This window comes from Triturus cristatus, chromosome 1_2 (genome assembly GCF_964204655.1).
Source record: "Triturus cristatus chromosome 1_2, aTriCri1.1, whole genome shotgun sequence".
In the NCBI taxonomy this organism is placed as follows: Eukaryota; Metazoa; Chordata; class Amphibia; order Caudata; family Salamandridae; genus Triturus; species Triturus cristatus.
Window position 1 is genome coordinate 302,536,028 of NC_140580.1, and position 24,634 is coordinate 302,560,661.

The 24,634-nt window shown below is 47.1% G+C and overlaps 1 protein-coding gene across 2 annotated transcripts in view; it reads left to right on the top strand.

Annotated features, from left to right (window-relative positions):
• Positions 1–24,634, top strand: part of ASCC1 (activating signal cointegrator 1 complex subunit 1) — a 727,350-nt gene that overhangs the window by 162,866 nt on the left and 539,850 nt on the right. For both annotated transcript variants that reach the window (XM_085603842.1, XM_085603843.1), the window contains one exon: positions 6,577–6,674. In XM_085603842.1, the coding sequence (XP_085459968.1) occupies positions 6,577–6,674 (98 nt within the window). The remainder of the gene's footprint in view (positions 1–6,576; positions 6,675–24,634) is intronic.

Here is a 24,634-nt window from a genome sequence, read left to right on the forward strand (position 1 = left end):
GCCACCCTTCAACAAACTGTTCGGGATGCCGCTCCTCCATGCCCTCCGGTAGTCCCACCACGCGGATGATCTGGTGCTGGGAGTGACCTTCCGCATCCTCAGCGCGGTCCTCCAGCGTGTTAAACCGGTCGAGCAGTTCTTGCAAGGTTGCGGTGTGGCTGCGCACCACCGGTTGAACTTCCTGAAGCGCCTGACCAAGGTGTACCGCCCGGCAGAATCCACCACAGTGTCTATACATGTAAATGGTGTGCCCACCCTTACCCAGATCAATGTGCCACGGGCGTGTGCGGAGTATGTGGTCCCAATGAGTTGTCCCCTCCAGCGGAGTCGCAGCTTGTCGAGTTCTGACTTCGTCATATGGGTCTCTTGAAGAAGAGCAATGGCCGCCCTATGTCGCTGCAAGTATGCGAACACAGAATAACGACGGGCCGGCGTGTGCATACCCCGTATATTCCAGGTAACCACCGCTGTGTCAGCCATCAAAAACAGATAGGGACTGTGTAGGGATCGAGGCCAGGGTCGAGTTGGCCGGGAGGGAAGGGAAGATTTCAGTTGCGGATGTCACGCCGGCCTGCTGCAACAACATAACAAATAGAAAAACAATAGTGTGCTGATGGGCACACACATTTAAAATCAAAAACTGTATAACTGTCAGGGCAAACCCCAAAGCAGGCATTCGTCCAAACTCACAACCCAAGTGGCTATGAAAACTACGCCAGGTGGTAGCTGGCAGGCGCTAAAGGTGACTGTGTAGGTCGCGAAGTGCTAGGACCCTGCTTTACCCCAGCCTGTGCCTCCTGCGCCGTCTGTGCCGCAAACGGCATCAAACATGCGCTGGTAATGCTAGTTTACCTGCTGCCGCCGCCCGCCACCCGTTGGATGTAGCATGCATGTTCCTTCCCTTCTCCGCCCCGGGAGGGGAAATCCCGGCAACCCCCATCCCAACCGTCAAGAGCACCCCAGCGCGTCCGCACACATCAGGCACACCGCATCAACTGGGCAACAGCAGGACTCAGAACCCCCTCCCTCCACACCCAGCTTCATTCACTCCATCCCCCATCACCCGTATGCTGCGCTGCCCCAGCATGCCAAAGATCACACAATAATGTCAGCTGTTTGAGGCGTCACCACTGGTAGCTCCTGATCATCTGAAAGCACAGCCACCGGGGAGGAAGACCTACTAGTCTCCGGGTCGCTATAGTCGCGGGCTGCTGCGTCTCCTTGACTGCTCACTGATCCCAAGGTTACCACCGCCTCAAGGGCTTCCTGGCGTTCCAGGCGCATCTTCTCCACACTAGGTGCCCCGACAGGGCCCGACTTCTGTCCCCTCTTGGTCTCCCCCCGCCGTCGCCGCTGCGGTCGTCCCTCCTGCTGTCTGCCATTGCTCGAGTCAGTGGGCCTCTGACCACTGTGCAACCCCGTTTCCTCCATCCAGTCCCAAACATCAGATGGGGCGTCAAAGAACCGTGTCCCCCCCTTCGCGACCACCCGGAGGCGCGACGGGAACAGCAGAGAGTATGGGAGCTGTAGCTCGCGCAGCCGACGCTTCATCGCTAGATAGTTGCTCCTCCGCTTCTGGACCGTCGCTGTGTAGTCCGGGAACAGCATCACCTGACTGCCACCTACCGCAAGGGTGTCCAACTTTCTTGTTTCACGTAGTATCACCTCCCTGTCGTGGTAGTTGAGGAGCCTGAATAGAAAGGGACGTGGCCGGGCCCCGGGGACAGGCCACCGCGCCGGGACTCTGTGCGCCCGCTCCACAACAAACTGAGGGGAGAGCACCCCCGCAGGGAGAATGTCTTGTAGCCACCCTTCAACAAACTGTTCGGAATGCGGCCCCTCCACGCCCTCCGGTAGTCCCACCACGCGGATGTTCTGGCGCCGGGAGCGACCTTCCGCATCCTCAGCGCGGTCCTCCAGCGTGTTAACCCGGTCGAGCAGGTCTTGCAAGGTTGCGGTGTGGCTGCGCACCACCGGTTGAACTTCCTGAAGCAAATAAGAACAACAAGAGAGCGAGGAAAAGAAAAACTTGTCCTCTTCCCCAAAACAATATGGTCAAACAAAATGGACAAGTTTCATGACTTAAAGCAAACTTTTTTCGCTGTCATTGTGGGAAACAAATTAGAAAGGAGAGAGAGCACAACTGCTGTGTAGGAAACCCCTCACCCACCTACCTAGTAGGTGGCATGCTTCATCATCTGGGCCCAACTGGATTGTCTAGCACAATCCAGTTGTGCTACAACGCCTGAGATACAGCGGAGCAGGGTTATGAGCAGTGAGTGAAGTGCTATGTGAAGTGATATAAGAGTTAAAAAAGTCTCAGGGAAATGCCCTTTTGAAAAAACTTTAATTTTAAGGGTCCCAGGACTAGTGTAAAAAGAGAGAAGGGGATATCGTTAGGAATGTTATTTTCCTTATATCCCTAGAAACTAAGGTCAACTAGTTTCAGCCTTCGATATAGTTCTAGAGGCTTTCGTCAGGACCAATCGAAATTATAGTTAAAAATAATTTTGGTGAATGGCCGTAAAAAATATATATAGGCCAAGTGTAATTATCAGCACACACCCTAAAGTGTGCTGTGAGTGTAGTGATGAAATACTCACAGTAACTTCGTTCGAGGTTACATGAGTAGAGAGGTAGTGAATCCTCTGGAGTTAGAACGCCGTATGAATCTCCGCTTGCAGTTTGAAGGGAGAACAGGTCCGTAGTACCTAGGACGGCGCTCGGTTCCGCTTGCTGAACAAGCGGAACCGAGCGCCGTCCTAGGTACTACGGACCTGTTCTCCCTTCAAACTGCAAGCGGAGATTCATACGGCGTTCTAACTCCAGAGGATTCACTACCTCTCTACTCATGTAACCTCGAACGAAGTTACTGTGAGTATTTCATCACTACACTCACAGCACACTTTAGGGTGTGTGCTGATAATTACACTTGGCCTATATATATTTTTTACGGCCATTCACCAAAATTATTTTTAACTATAATTTCGATTGGTCCTGACGAAAGCCTCTAGAACTATATCGAAGGCTGAAACTAGTTGACCTTAGTTTCTAGGGATATAAGGAAAATAACATTCCTAACGATATCCCCTTCTCTCTTTTTACACTAGTCCTGGGACCCTTAAAATTAAAGTTTTTTCAAAAGGGCATTTCCCTGAGACTTTTTTAACTCTTATATCACTTCACATAGCACTTCACTCACTGCTCATAACCCTGCTCCGCTGTATCTCAGGCGTTGTAGCACAACTGGATTGTGCTAGACAATCCAGTTGGGCCCCGATGATGAAGCATGCCACCTACTAGGTAGGTGGGTGAGGGGTTTCCTACACAGCAGTTGTGAACTTCCTGAAGCGTCTGACACTGGTGAGCAACAGTGTCCGCCAATTTGCGATGGTCAGCATGGAGCAGGGTGAAGTCCATTGTTACTTTGTCGATGCGGGACTCCAGGGAGGTTCTAGTCTGCTCCAGGGTGTTACTTAGTCGGTCCACTGCTGCCAGCATGGCATCCATCTTAGTTTCCAGGGACGATGTCAGCTGCTCCGCACCTCCATCCAAGCGCCCCAGTGGCGGTCCAGGACCCCGGTTCCTCGGCCCGCCCTCATGTTGCTTGTTCCGCAATCGTCCCATGGCCAACTGTTGCACTGACGGCATTCGCGTTTTCGCGCCAGGGAACCAGTATGCTAACTTCCCCCTATCCCAGCCGGCAACGCGGGGGAAGAGGAGGTCACGGCGTGTCTCCAGCCGCGGTCGGTATCCCTACGATGCCGATTTCCTCTGGCTGGCGCCCCTTGGTGCTCGGGCCTCCAAGATCTCCCCGCGTCAAACTCACCGCAGACAAATCACCCAGGACACTCCTGCCCGCGCCGCCTCACTCACTCAGTAACGCTGTCAGCGTGTGTCCAGCAGCCCTCTGGTCACAGTCCGGCCACGAGCCACCTGTCTCTCATCCTCAGTCAGGATCGCTGTCCAGTACAGATCCCCCCTCGTGCAGCGACTACCAGCCTCCGGCGGCCGTCTCACAGGCTATTAGTGGCTTCCTGCAGGCGCCAGCCAAGGGAGGGGGACCAGCGCTCCCTCGCAGATGACCAGCTCCTCACCGGCGGAGGTCCCCACCTACGTTGGCTCCGGGGTTCTTCTCCACCTGGAAGCGCCACAACCGCCCGGTTCAAAGGCAGTGTCCAGCCACTAGGCCCCGCGTCACCACACACAGAGAGGTTGGAGGTCAGGCGCAGTGTTCACGGGGCCAAGACGACCCGCTGCTGACCAGGCTCACCCCTGCTCCAGGTTGCAGCCGTCACAGGCCTTCATTCCCGCCGTAGTACCGCTGCTGACATGGGTGGCGACCACACCGGCGGGCCCCGCCGCACTCTGCTGCACGCAGCGCCGCAACCCAGTAGGTCGCCAGCGGGGTCACAGTTCCCGCCTCGTAGGTCTTACGGGGGGTTTCAGTGTCAGCTCAGTCCATCAGCAGTTCGCTGACCCCCCGCTCTGCAGCGCGCGGTCTGCGCGGCCCTGTCGCCGTGCGGTGGGCCACGGCCCCAGGCACCATGCCGAGCCAGCCTCCTCCTCAAGCACGCTCCGCACTGTAATTCGGGTCAAATATCGAGGCATCGCAACCCAGTAGACCGTGGATGCGGTCACAGTGTTCGCTTTGCTAGTCCTGCGGGGGTTTTTTCGCACCGTCCCAGGTCACTGGCAGCTTGCCGCCCCCCCCGTGCCGCAGCGCGGTGTCTGCGCGGCCTTGTCGCCGCGTGGTGAGCCGCGGCCCCAGGTACCTCGGCCGGCTGTCCGCCCCTTCCGGCGCGCTCCGCGCCTCACTCCGGGCCAGCTGTCGGGGCTGCTATCTCTGGCTAGGGACCTTCCCGGGCCCCGAATCCTTCCCCAGCGCCGCCGGAGCTCGTCGCTTGGCGGCAGGCGGCGGCTGCAGTCCCGCCACACTACGCGGGCAGGATAATTGAAGGATGATGGCACTGGGCTGCGGGAGCCTTACAGTGGAGCAGCCATCTTGTCCGTGCGCCCCCTAGCGCCTCATGTTATGACAATTTATTATGCGCGCTACTACTCGAAGGTGTCTAGGCGCTCAAGCCCGGATGAGATTAGTACAATTAAAAATACTGCATCAAATTTACTATAATCGTAACTAACTATTCAGAATGGAGAGGGCACCAAATCCCAACTGCCTACGATGGAATACTATATGGGGATGGCCCAAGGTCAGCTTGTATTGGAGGGAAGTAATACAGGAGTTGGAGGCAGTCCTGGAACTTGAGATTTCAAGAACACTCCAATTGGTAGTCTTTGGTATCCCAAATTGTGTTGACATTCACACAGATACTTGGGTTCTGCATGCTGGGATTTATAGTAGCCAATAGATATGTTGGCTAGGTTGTTTGGTCAGGCACAATTTCCGACTATAATGTTGTGGAAAGAGGGTGTGAATTTGTGAATGGAAGCAGAAACAGTGATTTATAAAGTATGGGGTACCCAAGAAGCTTGACAAGGTATGAGAACCTTGGAGAACCTACTATAGTCTTGATGTACAACAGGAGGGCCAAGAGGACAGTGAAGTTCCTGACTGAAGCTAGCCCTTCCTCCAGGAAGGGAGGATGTGATGCCACCGAGAGGAGCTGCAACTGAGCAGCCCAGCTATGGGGGAAGGGATCAGCATGGGAGGGAGTCTCTAATGTAAGTATACACATTTTATCCGGCTGTACTGTGTGCATGGTTCTGAGCCTTTAAAATGAATACAAAAGAGTTATTAAAAAAAGATTGTTCTTGTATATACCAGTTTGGAGTCTTCCATCCTTGTACTTACATGTTGGTGATGACATAATTTCTCCACAGCTAGCAACCTGCCAGACAAGCACATTTGTCTCAGCAGTGGCTCCTCAGTACTCTAAACATCTTTTTAAAATGTTACGCCCCCTGATAGGTTACTGTCCCGTTTTCAACCCCTTATGCATTATTCAATTGTTGGTGATCAAAGGAAACTGGCAGATTTTATGAGGATTGGGGATGGGCGCTCTCTGTTTTCTTCTTTACCAGTGTGCACCTGGCATTGCCCTAACATTTTGCTTTAAAAAAAGTTATTGCTCGCTAGCAGAGTAGATGATCAAATAGTAGAAACTGGACAAAAAGAAGAATTTAGTTATCAATAATGTGATTGATTATTTTTGTGTACAAAATCTTGCATCTGGAACTCAGATTCTGAAAGTGAAATAGTTTTTCTTCTACCCAGAGCTTGAAATGGAAAAATATAAGTGCATGTACTCTGTACCAGATTACCTGCTTGTTTCTGTGCCGGTACTCTCCAATTAAAAGTATTACATTTCTTCTGAGAAGTACCGGTACTCTCCCTTTCAAAATAAAAAAGTGCCAGTACTCAGTACCGGCCCATTTAAAGCACTGCTTCTACCAATATGGATGACCTCTCTGATTAAGTTCTTAGTTAAGGGGGACTTGAATGCAAGAGGACTCCTATCCTTCGACATAAAGCATGTCATGAGAAAAATGTATGTAATGTTGTGTCTAACTCAAAATATTAACTATAATCTGATTTTTTTTCCATCCTCGCAGATTCATAATTGGTAAGAAAAGCGAAACTAAGAGAAAGATAGAATCAGAAACACGAACTAATATCAGCATTCCTAAGCCTGGACTGGAGGGAGAGATCGGTAAGATTTTATTTTTGAATATCTGCTGCCGTGGAGGAAAAAATATTAATTACTGATCCAGAGTAAAACAAAAATTCACATCACTGGCTTGACAATGATCTTTGTGTTATATTGAACCCCCCCCCCCCCCCCAAGACCCCATACCTGCTCTACAACGAAATATACACATTAAATACTTACTACCCCAACAGAACTGCTGATACTACTGGTCTTTGAAGGTCCCCATACCCTTAAATAGCGCTTTACTAGTTTCTGCTTAATTATTTCTTTTGATTAGTGTCTCGTGTATACTGGAGTACGGAACGCATCAGGTTCCTTCCCATAATGATTTTTGTACTTTGAAGATAAATGTCAGTTAAGCCTCACACACACAAATGTGGGTACTCCTGTGACATAGGTTGCATAGATTGTTACTCACACCTAATACTTTTGCACTGAGTATACAAGTGATACAATTTTTAATTTTAGGATACAAGCTTTCTCATGTTTGCTGTGGACACATTACTATGAGTTTTTTCTTTTCTTTAATTTTATGATTTATGTGAGGTTACCTTTTATTCTATATATATGTTTCAGCCTTGAATAAAGGCCCCAGGCTTGTGCGCTGTTACGGGGCGAAACACCTGTTGGTTGTCTTTCTTTCGGATGAATATCTGTCCTATAATGCGAAGAATAAAGTGATAAGTCAATACTTTGCACCCCTGGATTTCCGACATTCAGTTCTCCTCTTTTGATGAATATGATCGATTTGTTTAATTTTGCTTTTGTACTTAAAAAATTAATTTACCTATAAAACAAGGTCTATTTAACTTTGATGTAACCATTCTCAAACTTTACTATTATCTAGTTTAGTGGTCATGGTATAGGGTTGAGAGTTTCAATAGGTTGTTAAAGTTGCAGAACTATTATAGCATTTTTGTTCGTTTTTTTTTTTAGGAAAATTGATTAATAGGGGGGGTGGATGATAGTCCACCACAACTAATAATGTCACTATCCTTGTTAGGTCCAGTAAAAGTTTCAGTAATTTTAACCTGAGCTCAACCCCTGGTAGCTATGGCACAGAGCAGACAGACTTAACTTGGGAAAATGTGTAAAGTATTTCAAAATACCAAAACTGTTAAAAAGTCAAAAACATAACACAATAAAACTCCCACTCCCATACACAGAAATAGAGAATTTTTTAATGAACAAAATGACACCAAAACAACCAAAAAGAGGTTACGAAAACAAAGGAGGGACAAGGACAGAGGAGGAAATAAAAGAAAGTAGAGACAGGCTCAAGGCCAACATGGAACCCAGGGACAGCGCGGAGAACTCAGAAAGGGGAGTGTCCATCCAAGAGGACTGACGCCACAAGATGAGATACCAGCAAGAACCCATAGAAAACCCCTGGCTGGTAGAAGGAAGAGAAAAAGCCGAGACCCACACTGAGGATCGAGAAAGCCACCGACAATGCGCTTCGCCCCGCAGGTGGCCAAAGAGTTCTTAGCAACCTCTTGGGAATTTGAAATAAAGGGCCACAGAGACTGTGCATAGCAGATAGAATGATTGATGTTTTGGCTTGGACTCTGTTTAGATAACCATAGTCCCAGTCCGTTTAGTTAGTTTTGTGTTAGCCTAAAAAAAAGGTAAACCCTATAATTCACGCCAACTTTCCAGGTTGCCTTATTAGTGGGGAAAACAGGAAGACACCCCATGTAAGAAGTGAAAGGAGCTAAGTCCCCCAAAGTCGTGAAAGGACAGGAGGGCAGAGGAAAATGCAGCTCTACAGATAGTAGAGACAGGAGAGATAAAATAAATATAGACATACTTACCTTTGGCCTCTCATTTTTCAAGGGAGCCGGCGGGCAGACCTTTGGACAGACCTGGAAGATAAGAAGATTGAAGACGTTGTTATCACACTGAAGTCACAGAACCAACCTCATATTATAAACATCTTAGAAGCTAATTACGAAAATAAAATCATAAAGCTGCTTAAACAACCTCAGAGTATGAAGTGTTTTGCCTGTCAAGTTACAATTAAATGTCAGTGCTTTCTTATGGAACAATTGCTAATGTGCAAGTGGATTATTTTTTTTTTATTTTTTATTTTACAGAGTTTTTAATAGCGCGAACTTGACCCGAATCGGGTATCAGAGCGCTTTACATAGCACCAGTTGCATTACATGAGGACACAATCATTTTTGTTAGGCACGGGGAGATTTGTCAGGATTGCCGAGTCCAGCGTAACCGAGCTGCGAGGGAATTCCCCATAGCGTCTAGCTATCGCGCATGCGCGATAGCAGCGAAACAGTAGAAAAGCCTGCCGTTCAGGAACCTCGGGTCTTCGCGTTCTAGTGTTGCCCCGCAGGCGGTTCCCTGAACTTCCTGTATCCTGTTTCCTGGTTGCCTTGTAAGTGTGCGCTTGGCGTTCGTCTCGGAGGACTGGGACATTCTTCGTTACCTGGACCTATTCGAGTGTTAGTACGCCCCTTTTTTCGGACATACGTATGAGAGCCGTCTCTCATATTACAGAGCTCTGTTCTCCTCTTTTTTTGTGCTTCCGTTCATTTTTGTGCCGAGTCTCTGAGTTTGGTGTAACTGGACGCGTACCGCCCCTGGTTTCGGGACCTTGGTGTTTAAGGGTCAGAGCGCTCCGCCCACCTTGCCGGATTTTGTCCCGCGGGCCGGCCGGGTGTCTCTGCCCTGTCTCCTTCCTCCCGAACTGCTCCCGTGGACCTGCCAGTTACCCCGGAAAGAGGCACCTGTTTACTTCACGTCGCCTTATTCCTGCCCCTTCTTCCTGAGTTCCTCCCCTGCTGCATCTTCCAGATTCGAGCTGAAGAAGTCTCTACAGAAACCTAATATGATTCCTCGATCGGTGATGACATCTGGATACCCCTTGTAAGATAAGTGGTCAAAAGGGGGAGGGGAAGTGGTGTTTTCAGAAGTTCCGTGGGTGGATTGCTATATGGTTGCCTTTATCTATCCTAGGGACATCCTACTACAGTCCTGAAGGGAAATTACGACTTGCCTTTGCCTTTTCCTGACCTCTTCAGTTCTTCTGTGCAACTATATAGAATGAACAAGCTGTTAGTTATAAGGTAACTAGATAGCAGAGCTACACAGTAAGGAGGGGTTTCACCAGGGTTATTATAGGCCCTTATTTAGGGCCTCATATATTGTTCTTCTTACCTTTTGCAGAACCTTGCTTCATGAACACACACAGTTCCACAGATAAGGAAGGAAGAAGATCGCAGCTCCTGTGTTTTCCCCTCTATCATTGTTTTGTTTCCCCTCTTTCCGCCGCCTCCTCTGCGCTCTAGGGTTTGATAGACGCAGTAGGGTGGGGTGGAAGGTTGGGACCTTTCTACACCTGAAGTTGGAATTCCTTGACGTCCCTGCAGAATTTCGACCGGGTAAGATCCTTACAAGATTAAGTGATTTGCCCAGAATCACAGGATGTTCAGCGTCATTGCCGAGACTCAAACCCAGTTCCCCAGATTCGAGGTCGACCGCCCTAGCCATTAGGCCAACTCCTTTCCTCCTTTAGGGGCCTTGTCACTGTAAGGACATGTTTTACATGAAATCTTTGCATCTCCTACTTTTAAATATCATGCACCCTGCCTTATTAGGCTTTGAGGCTTACTTAGGGTACTTATTAATATTTAAAAAGAAGATTTAAACCTGTCCAAGTGAGTGATTTTTCCAGGTTGAGTTTGCAGAGTAAACCTGGACATCCAGGTTACTGGTGACAGACATGCAGTTTTGTTTTGCATTACCAACTTTATATGTTGTAGTCCACTAGTGACATTCAACTTACAGGCCTGGGTACACTTTGTACCATACACTGGGGGGTTCTAGGTAAGTTAAGTATGCCAATTAGGAATATAGTCAATTTCAACATGTTTGAGGGGGCTGGTAAGCAGAATCCCAGTGCACAAAGTAAAAAAAAAACAGCAGTATTAGTCCAATAAAATGGTGGTGGTCATGCAAAAGAGGCATTTTCCATATGGGTTTGTAATGTGTAATAGGTTTCTAGATTAGAGTAGGTATACAAGGCATAAAAAATAGCACAAGTATGTACATTTGCTTTCTAAGAAATGCATATTGACGTACCTAAATATTAGTGCTGATGGACCAGTCATTCAGGTCTTTAAATTCTACTCTGTTTTGCCAGACCTGGATCTTTTAGCTGTCCACACAAGTATTCCATCACTCAGCCGTCTGACTGGCTTATGAACTACCCCAGTGTTTCTTAATGTTGAACAAGGCTGGTTATTGCTCACTTCGTCCTGTAAATCCAATATTTACTCCAAAATGCACAATCTAAGAAGGCTTTCTTTTATTTTTTACAGATTTGATGGTTAGATGGATGATCAAATAAGTGAAGACATTAAGTGTGTTTTTTTAATTATTACTTGTAATTTCCCTGTTCATCTCAATCGTGCCTAAAAATCTAAGAGGATACAGTCAGACTAGAAAGAAGATTATGCAATTGCTGAGTTATATACAGAATACAAAATCACAGTAGTACTACTACAAATGTGTATACAAGTGTAAGAAACTGAGCTATTAGTTGAGAGGGGTAGAAACTCCATTCAAATAATAAACACAACCCTGGTCAGGGTGATCTACAAAAGTCTCTAAATAAACCAGTGCTTAACCCTCTGGTAGCCTGGCATAAAAGCAGTCAGACCTAACTTACAGGCAAGGTGTAAAGTTTTCATGCAGCACTCAAACAGTAATAAATTGAAAACACAACACTTAAAAGCTCTAACTAATTTTGAAAATTACAGTACAAATTTAGTAAATAAAATGACAGCAAAACAACAAAAATCCAGTCAGTAGAACCAGCGATATTAGTTTTTAAAGTTTTAGGTGAAAATGGTGCAAATAAGCACAAAGCGCCACTTGGGGTTATATTGTCGTGTTGAACTGTGGGAAGTCATAAGTTCAGGCAGACTGAGATGGAGGGCTGGTCGGATACAGGGACCGGATTAGTCCTGCTCAAGAGTTACTTTCTCAAGTCCAGAGCGAAGTGTGTGTGAGGAGGATACTGTCCACACGAGTAGCAGGTCAAGCTTCGCGGACAGTTGTTGGTGTAGCCCAAAGAGCTGGTCGTCGCTGGAGCTTCTCATTGGATATTGTTGCATGCGTTCAGTGTTGGCTCAAAGTGCAGGTAGCGCATTGCTAGTCATCGTGGGCAGTCGCTGTTGTTTTTAAGAGCAGATCCAGCTGAAGTTTTGCATTGGTGGTCGTTGCAGTCAGCTGATTCTCATCACGAGGAGGTCACTTCACTGTGACAAGGAGCCCAAAACGTCTGTATCTTCACCTTTTCTTCAGGAGGAGCTCACACCGATGTCAGCCAAGGGTGCAAGACCTGGGGGGCACCTCTTGAGGATCAGGACTTGCTCCAGGAGAGTCCAGCAGAAGTGCTAGGCAGGTTAAGGCAGGTCCTGTTGGTGCTGGGCAGTTGTAGTGTGGCCTCTGAAAGCGTGTTGTGTCCCTGTAACTCACACAGGTCAGCTAACTAACCCTTGGAGTCACTCACGTGAGTGACCTGGTTTTTCAAGGAGTCTTACTAGTCCCTAGGTGTACCTAGACTCTCACCTGCTCAGTTCCAGGATACCCTCCTAAGTGATAGTGATAGTGCGCTCTACAAATCTGCATAACATAACAATACACTGGGCTTAAGGCAGGCAGGTCAAATCTTTCTTCTTCAGCTAGCAGGGCATCCCTCTTCCTCAGATAGCAGTGCAATCTTTCTTCAGAATCTCCCACAGGTTGAGGAGTGTTGCATGAGAAGTTCTGAAGGTCTCACTTTTATACCTGGTACCAGCCTTTGTGCGGGGGAATTCCCCGTCCTACACCCAAAACTGGACAGTTCATCCCCTGGTCCTGGCTCCAGATCATCTAGGGTGACAAAGGCAAGGGCAGGCCTTGTGTCAGGTTCCTTTGTGTGCTGCAAGGAAAGCCCTTCTTTGAAGTACAGTCAAGGCAGAGTACAACTCCTCTGAAGCCATCATGCAGAGAAGACCCCTCCTCTCACACTTAGGTCTCTTTTACCTCACTGTCTGGAAGCAATAAATAACCCACAACAACAGAGCCGTTCATTGTCATGTGACCCAAGACACTGGCAGAAAGGCACATTTGGTTAAGGCAGAAAAATGCCAACTTTTTTAAATGGGCATTTTCAGAATAGTAGCATACAATCCAACTTTACCATTAAAGAAGATTTAAATTTACAGTTCATTTGAGAGTAAACAGTTAATCTCTATCTGGTCCCAAGCTGAAGGTAGCACTTATGAAGTGTAATAAGGTAACCCCAGTTTTAGTCTATTGGAGCAGTTGCCTTACTACAGTGAAAAACGACTTCAGGAGTTTTTCACTGTCAGGACATGTAAAACGTACACACACATGTCCTACTTTTAAAATACCATGCAGCCTGCATTATGAGCCTTTTTGGTGTACCTTTGGGGTTACTTAGAAGTATTAAAAAGGAAAGTTTAGGCCTCAAATTCTGTTTTTCTTTTACCAGGTAGAAATGGCCGTTTAAAATTGCACTACAGGCTTTAGTGGCAGGCCTAAGCCATGTTTTAAAAAGTCTACTTTAGTGGGTGGCTCAATGAGTGCTGAATCCCACTAGTAGCATTTGATATACAGGTCAGGGTGTATGAAAGTGACCTTATTGGATGGTTACACCCTCTTTTTGCTCCAGTGCTGATGGTTATGACTTTGTTAGTACACTGGAGCTGGCTACCCAGCCCGGGCCCTAGTGCCAGTGCTCTCTCCCTAAAACTGTTATGTGTAAATTGGCAATCCCAGTTGAAAAGGACTTTACCCCCCCCCATCCCCTTAGAAGTCCCCAGTATATGGTATCAGTTATATCCAGGGCATGGGTTGTAGAGGGGTCTCCAGGACTTGTAGCACTGTGTGTGCCACCTTGGGTGACCCAAATGAACTACTGACAGGAGCCTGCTATTGCAGACTACAGGAGCAGTGCAAACTGCTTGAACTCGACTTTGCCCTCACCATGCGTGGCAAAGTCAATGCATTATCTTTCATTTATACCAGTCACCCCTAAGGTGTGGACACTGTAAGTGCAAGCTTACCATTAACGGACACTATAAGTGATAGACCGTCCATAGGATAACGTGGGCTGGCACCTGGGCAAACCTGAGGTTGGCAGCTCTATTATGGTACTGCCTAAATATGTCATGTTTGGTATCAAACAACGTGCCTTCTCACCCCTGACACAAATGTTGTGCCAGGAGTGATGTGACATGCAACCACCTGACTACTTTAGAGGTTACCCACCTGATTACCCTAGCTTTTCTGTGCTCTGACCAGCCCGCGCTTGCTTATTCCAAAACAAGATTCTGACCTCCTGCCAGGCAGTGTGAACACTCCCAAGAGTCAGGAACAGAGGCTTGGGCAGGAAGGAGGTCACACCTCCTCCCTCCCAGGCTGGCTAGTGAAGTGGCACATCAAGGTGGTGAACTTCAAAGGCTACACCGCCTTTGATATGCATCCTGACTGTGTCCCCACAGAAGGAACAGCCATCCCCCCTGCCCGCAGGCACATTTGAACCTGGGCAGGTGGGAAAATTAGATAGTCAGGAGGCGTACATCCCCAGAAGCCTAGCCACACCTCTAGGGTGTGCAACCTGGTCTGTACAGCCGAGGCAGACTTCTGCCCTTTTTAAAAGTGGTAGAATGGTGGATTCTGGGTAGAAAAGTTGGCTTACACTCCAGGATGTGGTCTCTTTAGGGGCGAATTAAGCCGCTGGAGCTAATAGCCTATTGGCCACTTGCACCCACACCCCTAAGGACCCTAAATCTAGAATTCAAGGGCTACCCCTGACACCAGAACCTCAGTCCTGAACATCCTGCATCAAAGAAGGGGGGCCCATGTCGGTGAAAACAGGACTTTCACCAAAGCAAAAGAGAGATACTCTGTCCCTGTGGCAACACTCCTGGAACTGCCGGATCGAGACTTGTCATAGGCTATCTCTCAGTCCCCCAGAAAGAGGGACCCCTGTGGAAGTCTGAAGCACCCTCAGACTCCCCTGGACTAGTGGCACTAGTCCCCTGAAAACTGCAGGTAAAACAATGCTCCAGATCCGAAGAATTGCTGTCCATTGGGCCCTCCGAGTGATCGCCCAAATCCAGATTGTCTAGTGCATTGTGGGAGCTGTAGTTTTGCCTTCCACTAACTTACAGGGAACTACAGCGTTCCCCAGGACCAATTGATATTGAAGTTACTTTCTGCTCCACTTACTGCTCCCAAGACATGTTAGTACACAGTCCGACAACTGACTCCTGCATTTGACACTGAACATAGAGTGAACTCCATCTGACATTTCATCCGTCATCAGCAGCGGCCCGTTGTGTTTTTGAATTTTTCCCCCCGAAGCACCATTTCAACAGTAAAAGCAGCTCTCACATGACACACATTCAGCACCAGGGGCAGCCAGGACAACTCTGCACCTAGGCAGCACGGACCAGGTAACATTTTACTGACTGTCGTGGCTTGGACCTGCATCACCTTTATCCTACAAATGTTCCACACAACTCGATCTGCAAGTGACCAATTGTCACAAGTAGTGGTTTTTCCCTTTGACCCCAATGATAAGGTTTCACTGTATTATTTTACACTGATTTCATATTGCTTAACAAATCTGTACCTCCGCTTATAGGAATGCAATTCCATTTGATTTAGTGTGTATATTAAGATAAAAATCAGCTTTATTGTTTATAAATCCTATCGGATTTCGTTCAAGTTGTGTCAATAACTTATCGTCCTTGTTAGTACTCTGAAATGCTTAAAACGTGTTCCTTTAGTAAAGCCTGACTGCGCTATGCCACACTACCAGGACTGAGCTAAAGATTTATTAGTGTGAATCCAAGGATCCTCCTTGTGGTTTGTGATAGTATTACATGGTGAAGTCTAACCAGAATCACCATATAATACTCCACCTTCCTACATTGGTGTTACAGCAGTGGGGCCCCTGAACCTGTGTTTCGCAGTATCACTTGGTCATAAGTAATTTTATGTGCAAGAGAAAATCCACGAAATTGACTTTAAGCTCTCAAAATTATTTTGTCAGAATTGTTTCAAGTTTTTTAATATTGGAATTTTAGGGCCCTGTTTAGACCCCCATTCCAATAGTACATTTAAAAGGCTTAGGTGAGTTAGTAAAAGGTTTAAGAGTTTTTAGAAAATTTTAAAAAAGTCCCAACTTACGAGAAAAACGTTAGGCACAATGTAGGCTGTTATGGTTCTGGACTTGGTCGGTCGTCCCAGCCCTAAGCATCAGTTATCTGAGGGTTTTGTTCAAAGGAAGGCGCATTAGCCATAGAGTTACAGCTAAAAAAGTAGGAACTTAAAAAACTCTCAGCTCGAATGAGAAAGAACAATTAGAGAGCGAGGACCATTCTTCAGAAGAAGACCCTGAAGAGGCTGATGATGATGACCTAGCCCAAAGTGATAATGATGGGGAAGAAGGTGAAGAATAAAAACTCTTCACCCTTTCTCAGATCCCTTAACCAGTGGTTAGTGACAGGAGTCTCTCTAGTAGACCCCCCTTCCCCATGGTAAGGTGGTAGGAACACTAAAGGAAGAGCTTAACTTACCCTTCCTGGAGGATAAAAAGCTTGAACTCGAGTAAAGGAGACTAGCCCTTGAGGAAAGAAGGGTTAAGAAGGACTTGAAGCCCAGAGATGATGGCAGCAGTACAAACAGGGAGAAGGAGGAACCTTTTGACCTTAAGATCCCCAAAGGGTTTGTCTCCAAGTATAGTGATGTTGATGACATTGAAAAGTGGTTTGCAGTCTTTGAGAGGGCGTGCAAAATGAGGAGGGTGGGTTGTCAACACTGGGCCTCTCTACTTTGGAAGCTATTCTCAGTAAAGGGCAGAGATAGACTGCTGACCCTTAATGAAGAGGTGGCTGAGTCCTATCAGCATATAAAGGAGCCACTCATAGATGGGTTTGGACTCACCACAGAGGAATTCAGATTGAGATTTAGGGACACTCATAAAGGTCAAAACCAGACATGGGTGGACTTTGTCGACTCTTTAGTCAAAGCACTAGAAGGTTGGATAAAAGGCAATGAGGTGGGCACATATAATGGGCATTACAATTTAATTATGAAGGAGCACATTTGAACTACTTGTACCACAGAGTAATTGCATCACCATTTTGTGGGTTCCAAATTGCCTTCTCCCAGAGGGATGGAAAGAATAGCTGACAAATGGGTCAGAATCAGGCTGCCCAGAAAGATCAATGGTGGGTGGGACCACAAAAAAGGCGCTCAGACTTCACAGCAGTGGAAGGACATGAGCAACAAGCAGCATAAAAAGGAGTTATCTTAATGTCTCCAAAGTTCTTCTCAGGATGGTGAGCCCCAAGATTTCTGCCAAACCAAAGGCAAAGGGTATCAGGGTTCACAACTGGGATACAGCAAGACTTCTGGGTTGTCTCATGAATGTCATCTGGCAGGTCATAAGAAAGGAGAGGCAGCATGCTCCCAAAAGTCCCCCAGTGGTGGGCAATCCCAGGGATTGGCTAGCATAGGAGTGGAGATGGAAGAGGATACACTGAGGCTACTTTACTTTCCCTGGGTGGGGTGAATATTGAAGCCCTGGCTGTCTTATCTGGAGAAGTATATACAAAGGCCTAAAATCAATTGGACTGAGATAGAAACTGTGAGGGATACAGGTTCCAATGTCATCATGGTGGCAGCTAGACTGATTTCCCCAGACCAGATGATACCTGGTGTGGGTCACCAGGTGACCACTGCTGACAATGGGACTAAGCTCTACCAAATGGCCTTGGTAAGCTTACAAGGGGAGGGGTTACTGGGCAAAAGAAGGTGGTTGTGTCACCTGCCATCCGAATGGAGTGTCTATTGGGAAATGATCTGGAAACGTCTGCGTGGTCAGAAGTGGAAAGGAAGGCTCATGCAGAAATGCTGGGACTCCCTGAGTAGGTGTGTGTCATCACAAGAGCATAAGCAGCATGTCAGGGCAGTCAGGGAAGCTTGGATCCTGAAATAGTTGACCAAGCTCCCAAAGACGAGAGGAAGGGCAAGAGGTTTGCTAAGGTAACTTCTAAGAGGTCAAAGGACCATGGGGAGAGTTCTCTTGAGGGAGAGGCACCGATGCCTGAAGAGAGAACTGCAGCTGATGGAGTATGGCCTAGCCTGGAAGAACTCTTTAAGTACAGAAGGGCCCTCCAGAGAGGACCTATGCCATGGGCAAAAACAGTGCCGTACTCTTAAAGGCCTTGGGCAGTAAGCTGCAGGGCATGGAGAGGGTGATGTCAGTGGTACCCAGTTGTTCTACTGGGAAGATGGACTTCTGTACACTGAGGCCAGGCACCCCAAACCAGGTGTAGCCAGGAGAGTGGTGGTGGTCCCCCAAATGTACAAAGAGTTCATTTTGACCATGGCCCATGACGTCCCCTTAGCTGGACATTTGGGACAAACCAACCCTGAGACACATTGGTTGCCTATTTGTATTGATCCGGGATGCCTGAAAAAGTGAAGGAGTTTTATTACTCCTGTACGACCTCTCCAGCCAGTGGCAAGACCTCCAAAGGCTCCCTTAATTCCACTTTCAGTGGTTGCTACGCCTTTGAGAGGGTGGAGATTGACTTTGTTGGTCTCCTTGACGCTCAAACTGCATTTGCGAACAGGTTTGTTCTAGTGGTAGTGGGCCATGGACTGGCACTGCCCCTGCAGTGGTAAAGGACCTGCTTGGCATCTTTCCCAGGGTTGGGTTTCTTAAAGAAGTGGACTTTGATAGAGGGACAAATTTCATGGCTGCTTATCTTAAGGCTATGTGGGATGAATGTGTAGTGAGCTACAAGTTTACCACTCCTATCAACCTCAGACAAATGATTTGGTTGAAAGGTTCAACAAAACCATGAAAGTCATGATGGAAAACTCAGAAGGAGATGGGATTTCCTGCTGGTTGGCTACAGAGAGGTTTTATAAAAGGGTGTTGGATTCTGCCCGTTTGAACTTTTGTTTGGCCATCCTATGAGGGTTCCTCTGAGTCTAGTGAGGAAAAGTGGGAGAAACCTTTTAAAGAGCCCAAGCAGAGTGTACTATGTACTGGGCCTACATTCACGTATGGCTGAGTATGTGAAGAAGGCAAATACCCAACTACAGGCCAGCATGGAGCTTATCAAGCACTGATATGACCAGAAGTCAGTACTGAGTACCAACCAGGTCAGCGGATTTGGGTTTTAGAGCCTGTGGCTCCCAGGTCCCTCCAGGACAAATGGACTGGGCCCTATCCAATCTTGGAAAAGAAAGGGAAAGTCACCTTTTAGGCAAACCTAGGAGTACTCATAGAGTTCTCCATGTCAGTCGCCTAAACCTCCACCAGGACAGAGTGGACATGACCATGCTGATGGTCACTGATGGAGGCCTGGACGAAGACATTGAACCTCTCCCTGGCTTACTGTCAAATAACCCACAGTATGGGCCAGTTGAGGGTGTTGTTTTGTCTGAAGCGCTCACTGCCAACAGCATCTCCTAGTTCAGTTTGCTGAGCTCTTCTTTTTGCCCCCTGGTCAGACAACATGGTGTACCCATGATGTGGACACTGGTGACAGTCTGCCTGTAAAGAACAAAATATACAGACTGTCCCGCCAAGTCAAAGCTTGCATCAAAACTGAGGGAAGCAAGATGCTAGAGCAAGGGGTGATTGAACCCCCTGGCTGTCCTTGGGCCAGTACAGTGGTGCTGGTCCCCAAGCCTCATTCCAAGGGTGGGAAAGCTGAAATCAGGTTCTGTGTGGATTACAGGGGTTTAAACGCAGTAACTAAAACTGATGCACACCCAATCCCAAGAGCAGATTAATTGATTGACAAGCTGGGTGCAGCTAAATAAAGTACCTTTGGTTTAACTTTAGGGTAATGGCAGATTGGACTCACCCAGGGAGCAATGGAGAGGTCAGCATTTTCGACCCCAGATGGCCACTTCCAATTCAGAGTGATGCCCTTGGATTGAAAAATGCACCTGCCACCTTACAAAGGTTGGTGGATAGAGTTATCTCAGGCCTCGACAACTTTAGTGCAGCATATCTATATGATATAGTTGTATTTAGTTCTACCTGGGAGGATCACCTAATTCCCCTGACGGAGGTTTTACAGGCCCTGCATCAGGCTAACTATTAAGGCCAGAAAGTGCCAGATAGGGCAGAGTTCTGTTGTGTACTTGGGCCACCTTGTAGATGGAGGCCAAGTCCAACCTCTTCAACTCAATATCCAGACTATTCTGGAGTGGGAGGCTCCCAAAACCCAGATTCAAGTCGGAGCCTGCCTTGTCTTTACTGGGTACTACAGGAGGTTTGTGAAGAGCTATGGGGCCCTTGTGGACTCACTCACTGAACTTACCTCCAAAAAACAGCCTAAGAAGGTCATCTGGACCACAGGATGCAAAAAGGTGTTTGGCACCCTGAAAGAGTCTATGTACTCAGCCGCTGTCCTGAAGGCACCTCACTATGGAAAGGAATTCATAGTCAAAATAGACGTCTCTGAACATGGAATTGGGTCAGAGTTGTCACAAACAAATGATGAGCTCCAGGATCAACCAGTTGCCTATATCAGCAAGCGACTCCTCCCTAGAGTGCAGTGTTGGAGTGCCATTGAGAGGGAAGCCTTTGCTGTGGTTTGGCCCCTTAAGAAGTTGAGGCCATACTTGTTTGGTACTCACTTAAAGGTTCAAACCAACCACAGGCCTCTCAGGTGGCTGACGCAGATGAGAGGGGAAAGCCTAAACTGTTGAGGTGGTCCTTTTCCCTACAGGGGTTCAACTTTGCAGTGGAACACAACACACCAGGAACCGATCATGCCAATGCAGATGGCAGTTCCAGGTTTTTCCACTAAGACGATGAGCACAGGCGGACTGGGAGCTGAAACTGGCCCTGGCAAACAGCTTGGCCGGCCACTGGAGGGAGGGGTGGGGCTGCCAGTTGAAAGCACCAATCCCGTCTCACCGCTGCCGCCTTTGTTACAGGGAGCAGATATTGCAGCTATGCTGAAAACCTGCCCATGGTAACAAAAATGTCCCCACCCTGTCGACCCACAAGGGAAACGCCCAGTGCCCGCTATGACCTGTCCGGCCCTGACGATGAGAACGAACAGTGGATAGGCGAGTTGCTCATCACTGTTATATGTTGTTTTTTATACCCAGAATTGAATTTTGGTGTAATTTCTTCCAACTGGAAGTTGATTTGGTTATCATTATTTCCAGTCAGAAGTTGATTTGGAAGTTCACCATATGCAACACAAGAAGCAGTGCCGGGTGGAGCCTATAGCTTCAAATTGATAGACATGAGAGGAACAATCCTTGTAGTATACCACATGACACAAGGAGTATTTCTGACTCGCCTAACCCAGTCCTTTTTTAATGGATGCAAGGCTGATGAACGGTTGCAGAGCTCAATCAAATGGTTGATGCCTTTTAAGACACTGAATAATAACAGTGTCTAAACCCTAAAGACATACCTAAACATGTACATGATGTAGGCACAGTAGCTGCCATTTTGAATTGTATAATGAGTGGGCACAAACGTTGAATGAATTGGTGTCCCTCTGAAATCTCTTGACAAGAGCATAAGTTGAAGGGCTACTTTTGTGCCCGTTTTAGATGTTCAGACTCAGACAAGAATCATTCTGTTTGCCTGATTGGACTGAGTTCTTTTCATTGAGCTTTCTTGCTTGAGTTGTGTGCTTTACTGTTATCACCTGTGGCAAAGTCTTTCCATTCCATTTACCTCAAACTCTTTTACATGGAGTAAAACCTGCTGTTTGGGAGATCTACGAGTAGTAGGAACCCACTGGATCAACAAGTAACTCATAATGAGGGCCATCTTATCTTATTGTGTAAGCTCACATTTTTCTCCTAAGCATATACTGGTAACTGCAACTGTAACTGTAACTGATGTAACTATGTAACAATGTTCTGAAACAATGTCCTTTCTCATGTAAAGCGCTCTGATACCTCTGGGTCTAGCCAGCGCTATATAAAACTTTTCAAATAAATAAATAAGAATGTTAAAACACACCACACTATGAGCCGACAAAGGCTCGAAAAGGACTCAATGTGTGCACCACTTGAGACAAAGGTTTACCTGATGAAAACTTATAAAGGTACCATATCGGCCTTTGTGCATATGTATGTATGCATGTATTGGTATTTACTTAGCACAAACCTAGCTTGGAAGTAGCCGAGCGATGTACATGATAGGGTGTGGGAGACAATCGACAAGACTGTGCACATCAATCAGGGATTACACAAACGCAGTTCATTTCAAGTGTTTTAGTCACAGAGAGATTAAATAATTTGCTAAGAATCACCCTATGTTGATCCAGGCGCCCAGGCTGGGGTTAAAATGTGGGTCACAAAGTTCCAAAGGTTTTCCATATTCCAAGGTCGGCAGCTGTAGCCACTGTAGTGTCTTGGGAATTAAAAGTGATGGAACCCTTTCGGCTCCAGATGGACGCCGTAGAATTATGATGGAAGTGTTCGAGCGGAACGCACTGATGGCTGGTTTAGAATGTTGAGTTCGCAGTTACAAGCAGAAGAAGAAAGACGTGTATTACTAATCTCCTTGTGTGGCGTAGTCCTTCTCAGGTACCCAGGCTGGAGTGGATGCTACAACTGGCGACAAGTTAGGGGATAAGTAACCTGAAGATCGACAGTGCTGTCCCAGAGAGTTTGCCAATGTACAAGCAAGCTGCTCGTGCGTACCACATTTGTTGCTGTCGAAGTGTGGAAACATCGTTTAATGCATGTGAAGAAAGAGCAACTCCAGATGCCGTAAAGGAGTTAAAAATGACTAAAACATTGCAAAGAAATCTTCGTATCGAGAACGTGCTGGTCAGATCATACGTACCGCGCCGCTATGCAATATATACTCATATGCAGGGGCGGCTGGTGACATTTGAAAGTGGTGAGGCGTAACATTATTGTCGTACTACACTGCGGCGAGCGAGCGGAGCAAGCGCGCTCGAACAATCTATGGGGGTTCCCCCCAAAGAAAATTTGGAAAAAAGAGTGGACAAACGGTGCATTTTTAAGCACATTTGAGGAAGCAGCAAGGTTAATAAAGCAATTGGTGCTGGCCCTAATAAACATAGATCGGTCACTGCACCTCCCCTCCCCTCACTTCACACAGCTTTGCTCTTGTACCTTCACCCACCTCCACAGAAGTGACTTTTTTTTTGACAATAGAGAGCTAAATCTTTTGGTAGACGAGACCTAACAATGACAGGAAGGAGCAACTTTAGTACCTATTGGAACACATGGATCTGTGTTCAAATGAGTTAATATTCGCTCTGGCGGCTACACATACGAGTTTACAAATGCATAATATCCTTTTATATGTGAGAGCACATGCATTTGGAAGAAAAACATACCATATAGATATAAATGAACTGAAAATATCTGAACGGTAACCCTATTTGTACCAAAAATAGGCCCAATTAATTACACATAGAGACCTTTGACCATAAGTGAAAATACATATTTGCACAGGACCACTCTGCAGTATGCGTTACATAGTTCAACTTGCATGGTCACTGTCATTCCCTTTGCCAAATAATTGTTTCCTGGGAGCTTATTTATTTACTTTCTTTACTTTATCTAGTGCTTCCGCGGAAATGCTGTAAACTTAAATTAAAACGAGGTCTGTGATTGGCAAAAATTAATTAGTTATTGGGAAGAAGCGAATGATAGGGCACTGCTCTTTAGAAGGAAGTGAAAATAAAAGATAGAGACGATGAGTGCAAAAATATCAAGTGGCAATGTATCATTTCAAGAGTACATTAACACTCCAATATTGTACAGTAATAAGATTTTTGGGGGAGAAATGGCTGCATGAACATATAGAAGCAGACACTGCAAATTACTGCCATACACAAATTGGTTCTGTCCTGCTTGGTACAACACCTAGCACGCTTTCTGCCGTATTCTGATATCAGGATGTGCAACATGAAATCCATTGTCTCCTGGGATATGGTTCTCATATCCATATTCCTTGTCCGCTGAAGATAACAGCTCAGGAAACTCAGCGCACTCTCCACACATGATAAGGCAAGCACTTACCACATGGCAATTTCCCAAACAGGTGACGCAGTCCTTTTGGGTGTCAGTTCATGGAAGCGGATTTATTTGGAGCATCGGGTCCGCGGCGCTTCTGCCCCGGGGTCCCGGTCCCGTTGGCGCCTACAGGAACAGCCGCCGACCGCGTCACTGCTGGCAATGACAAGTGGCAACTCCTCTCAGCCAAGCCTGGCGCTGCTTGCAGCGCCAGGATTGGCTTAGGGCACAGTTACTCGCTGCCTGCCCATTAGGAGACCGAGGTTTGAGCCTTTGCACAACCCTCGCTCTCCTAATGGGCATGCGCCAGCCACAGCAGACACTAGTGCGCATGACTGGGCACGGTGGAAAAATGTGCCCACCTTCCCAGTCATGCGCACTGGTGCTGCTGCCTGCCCCTGGTCTGACAATGCCTGTCAGTCAGCATGACGCCGGACCGCCCCCCCCCTTCAGACTCTGAAGGGGTGGGCAATCCCGCGTCATGCTGACTGACACCATTGTCAGTTCAGTTCTCCCTCGGCGTCTCTGAACTTAAGTAAACTGAGAGTTTACTTAAGTTCAGAGATGCCGAGGGAGCTGCTGGCGGCTTGTGGGCTTGTGGGGCAACGCCCCAGCGCCCTTAATAAATGCACCGCCACTGCTCATATGTACTGCGAAGCATGAACGCTAAAGGCAGATGCAACCAGGTTTTCAAAGAGCAGTTATTGATAATCACAAAGTGCAAGATAACGTTACAATTAGATAGTGGTGAAGACAAAAAGTGAGCAAAGAGATGCCTAAGAATAAAACAGCCATTTACTCAACAGAACCTGTGTAAAGTGAGCCGGTACAACCTCAGCACCAAGTGCTGTGACCCAGGT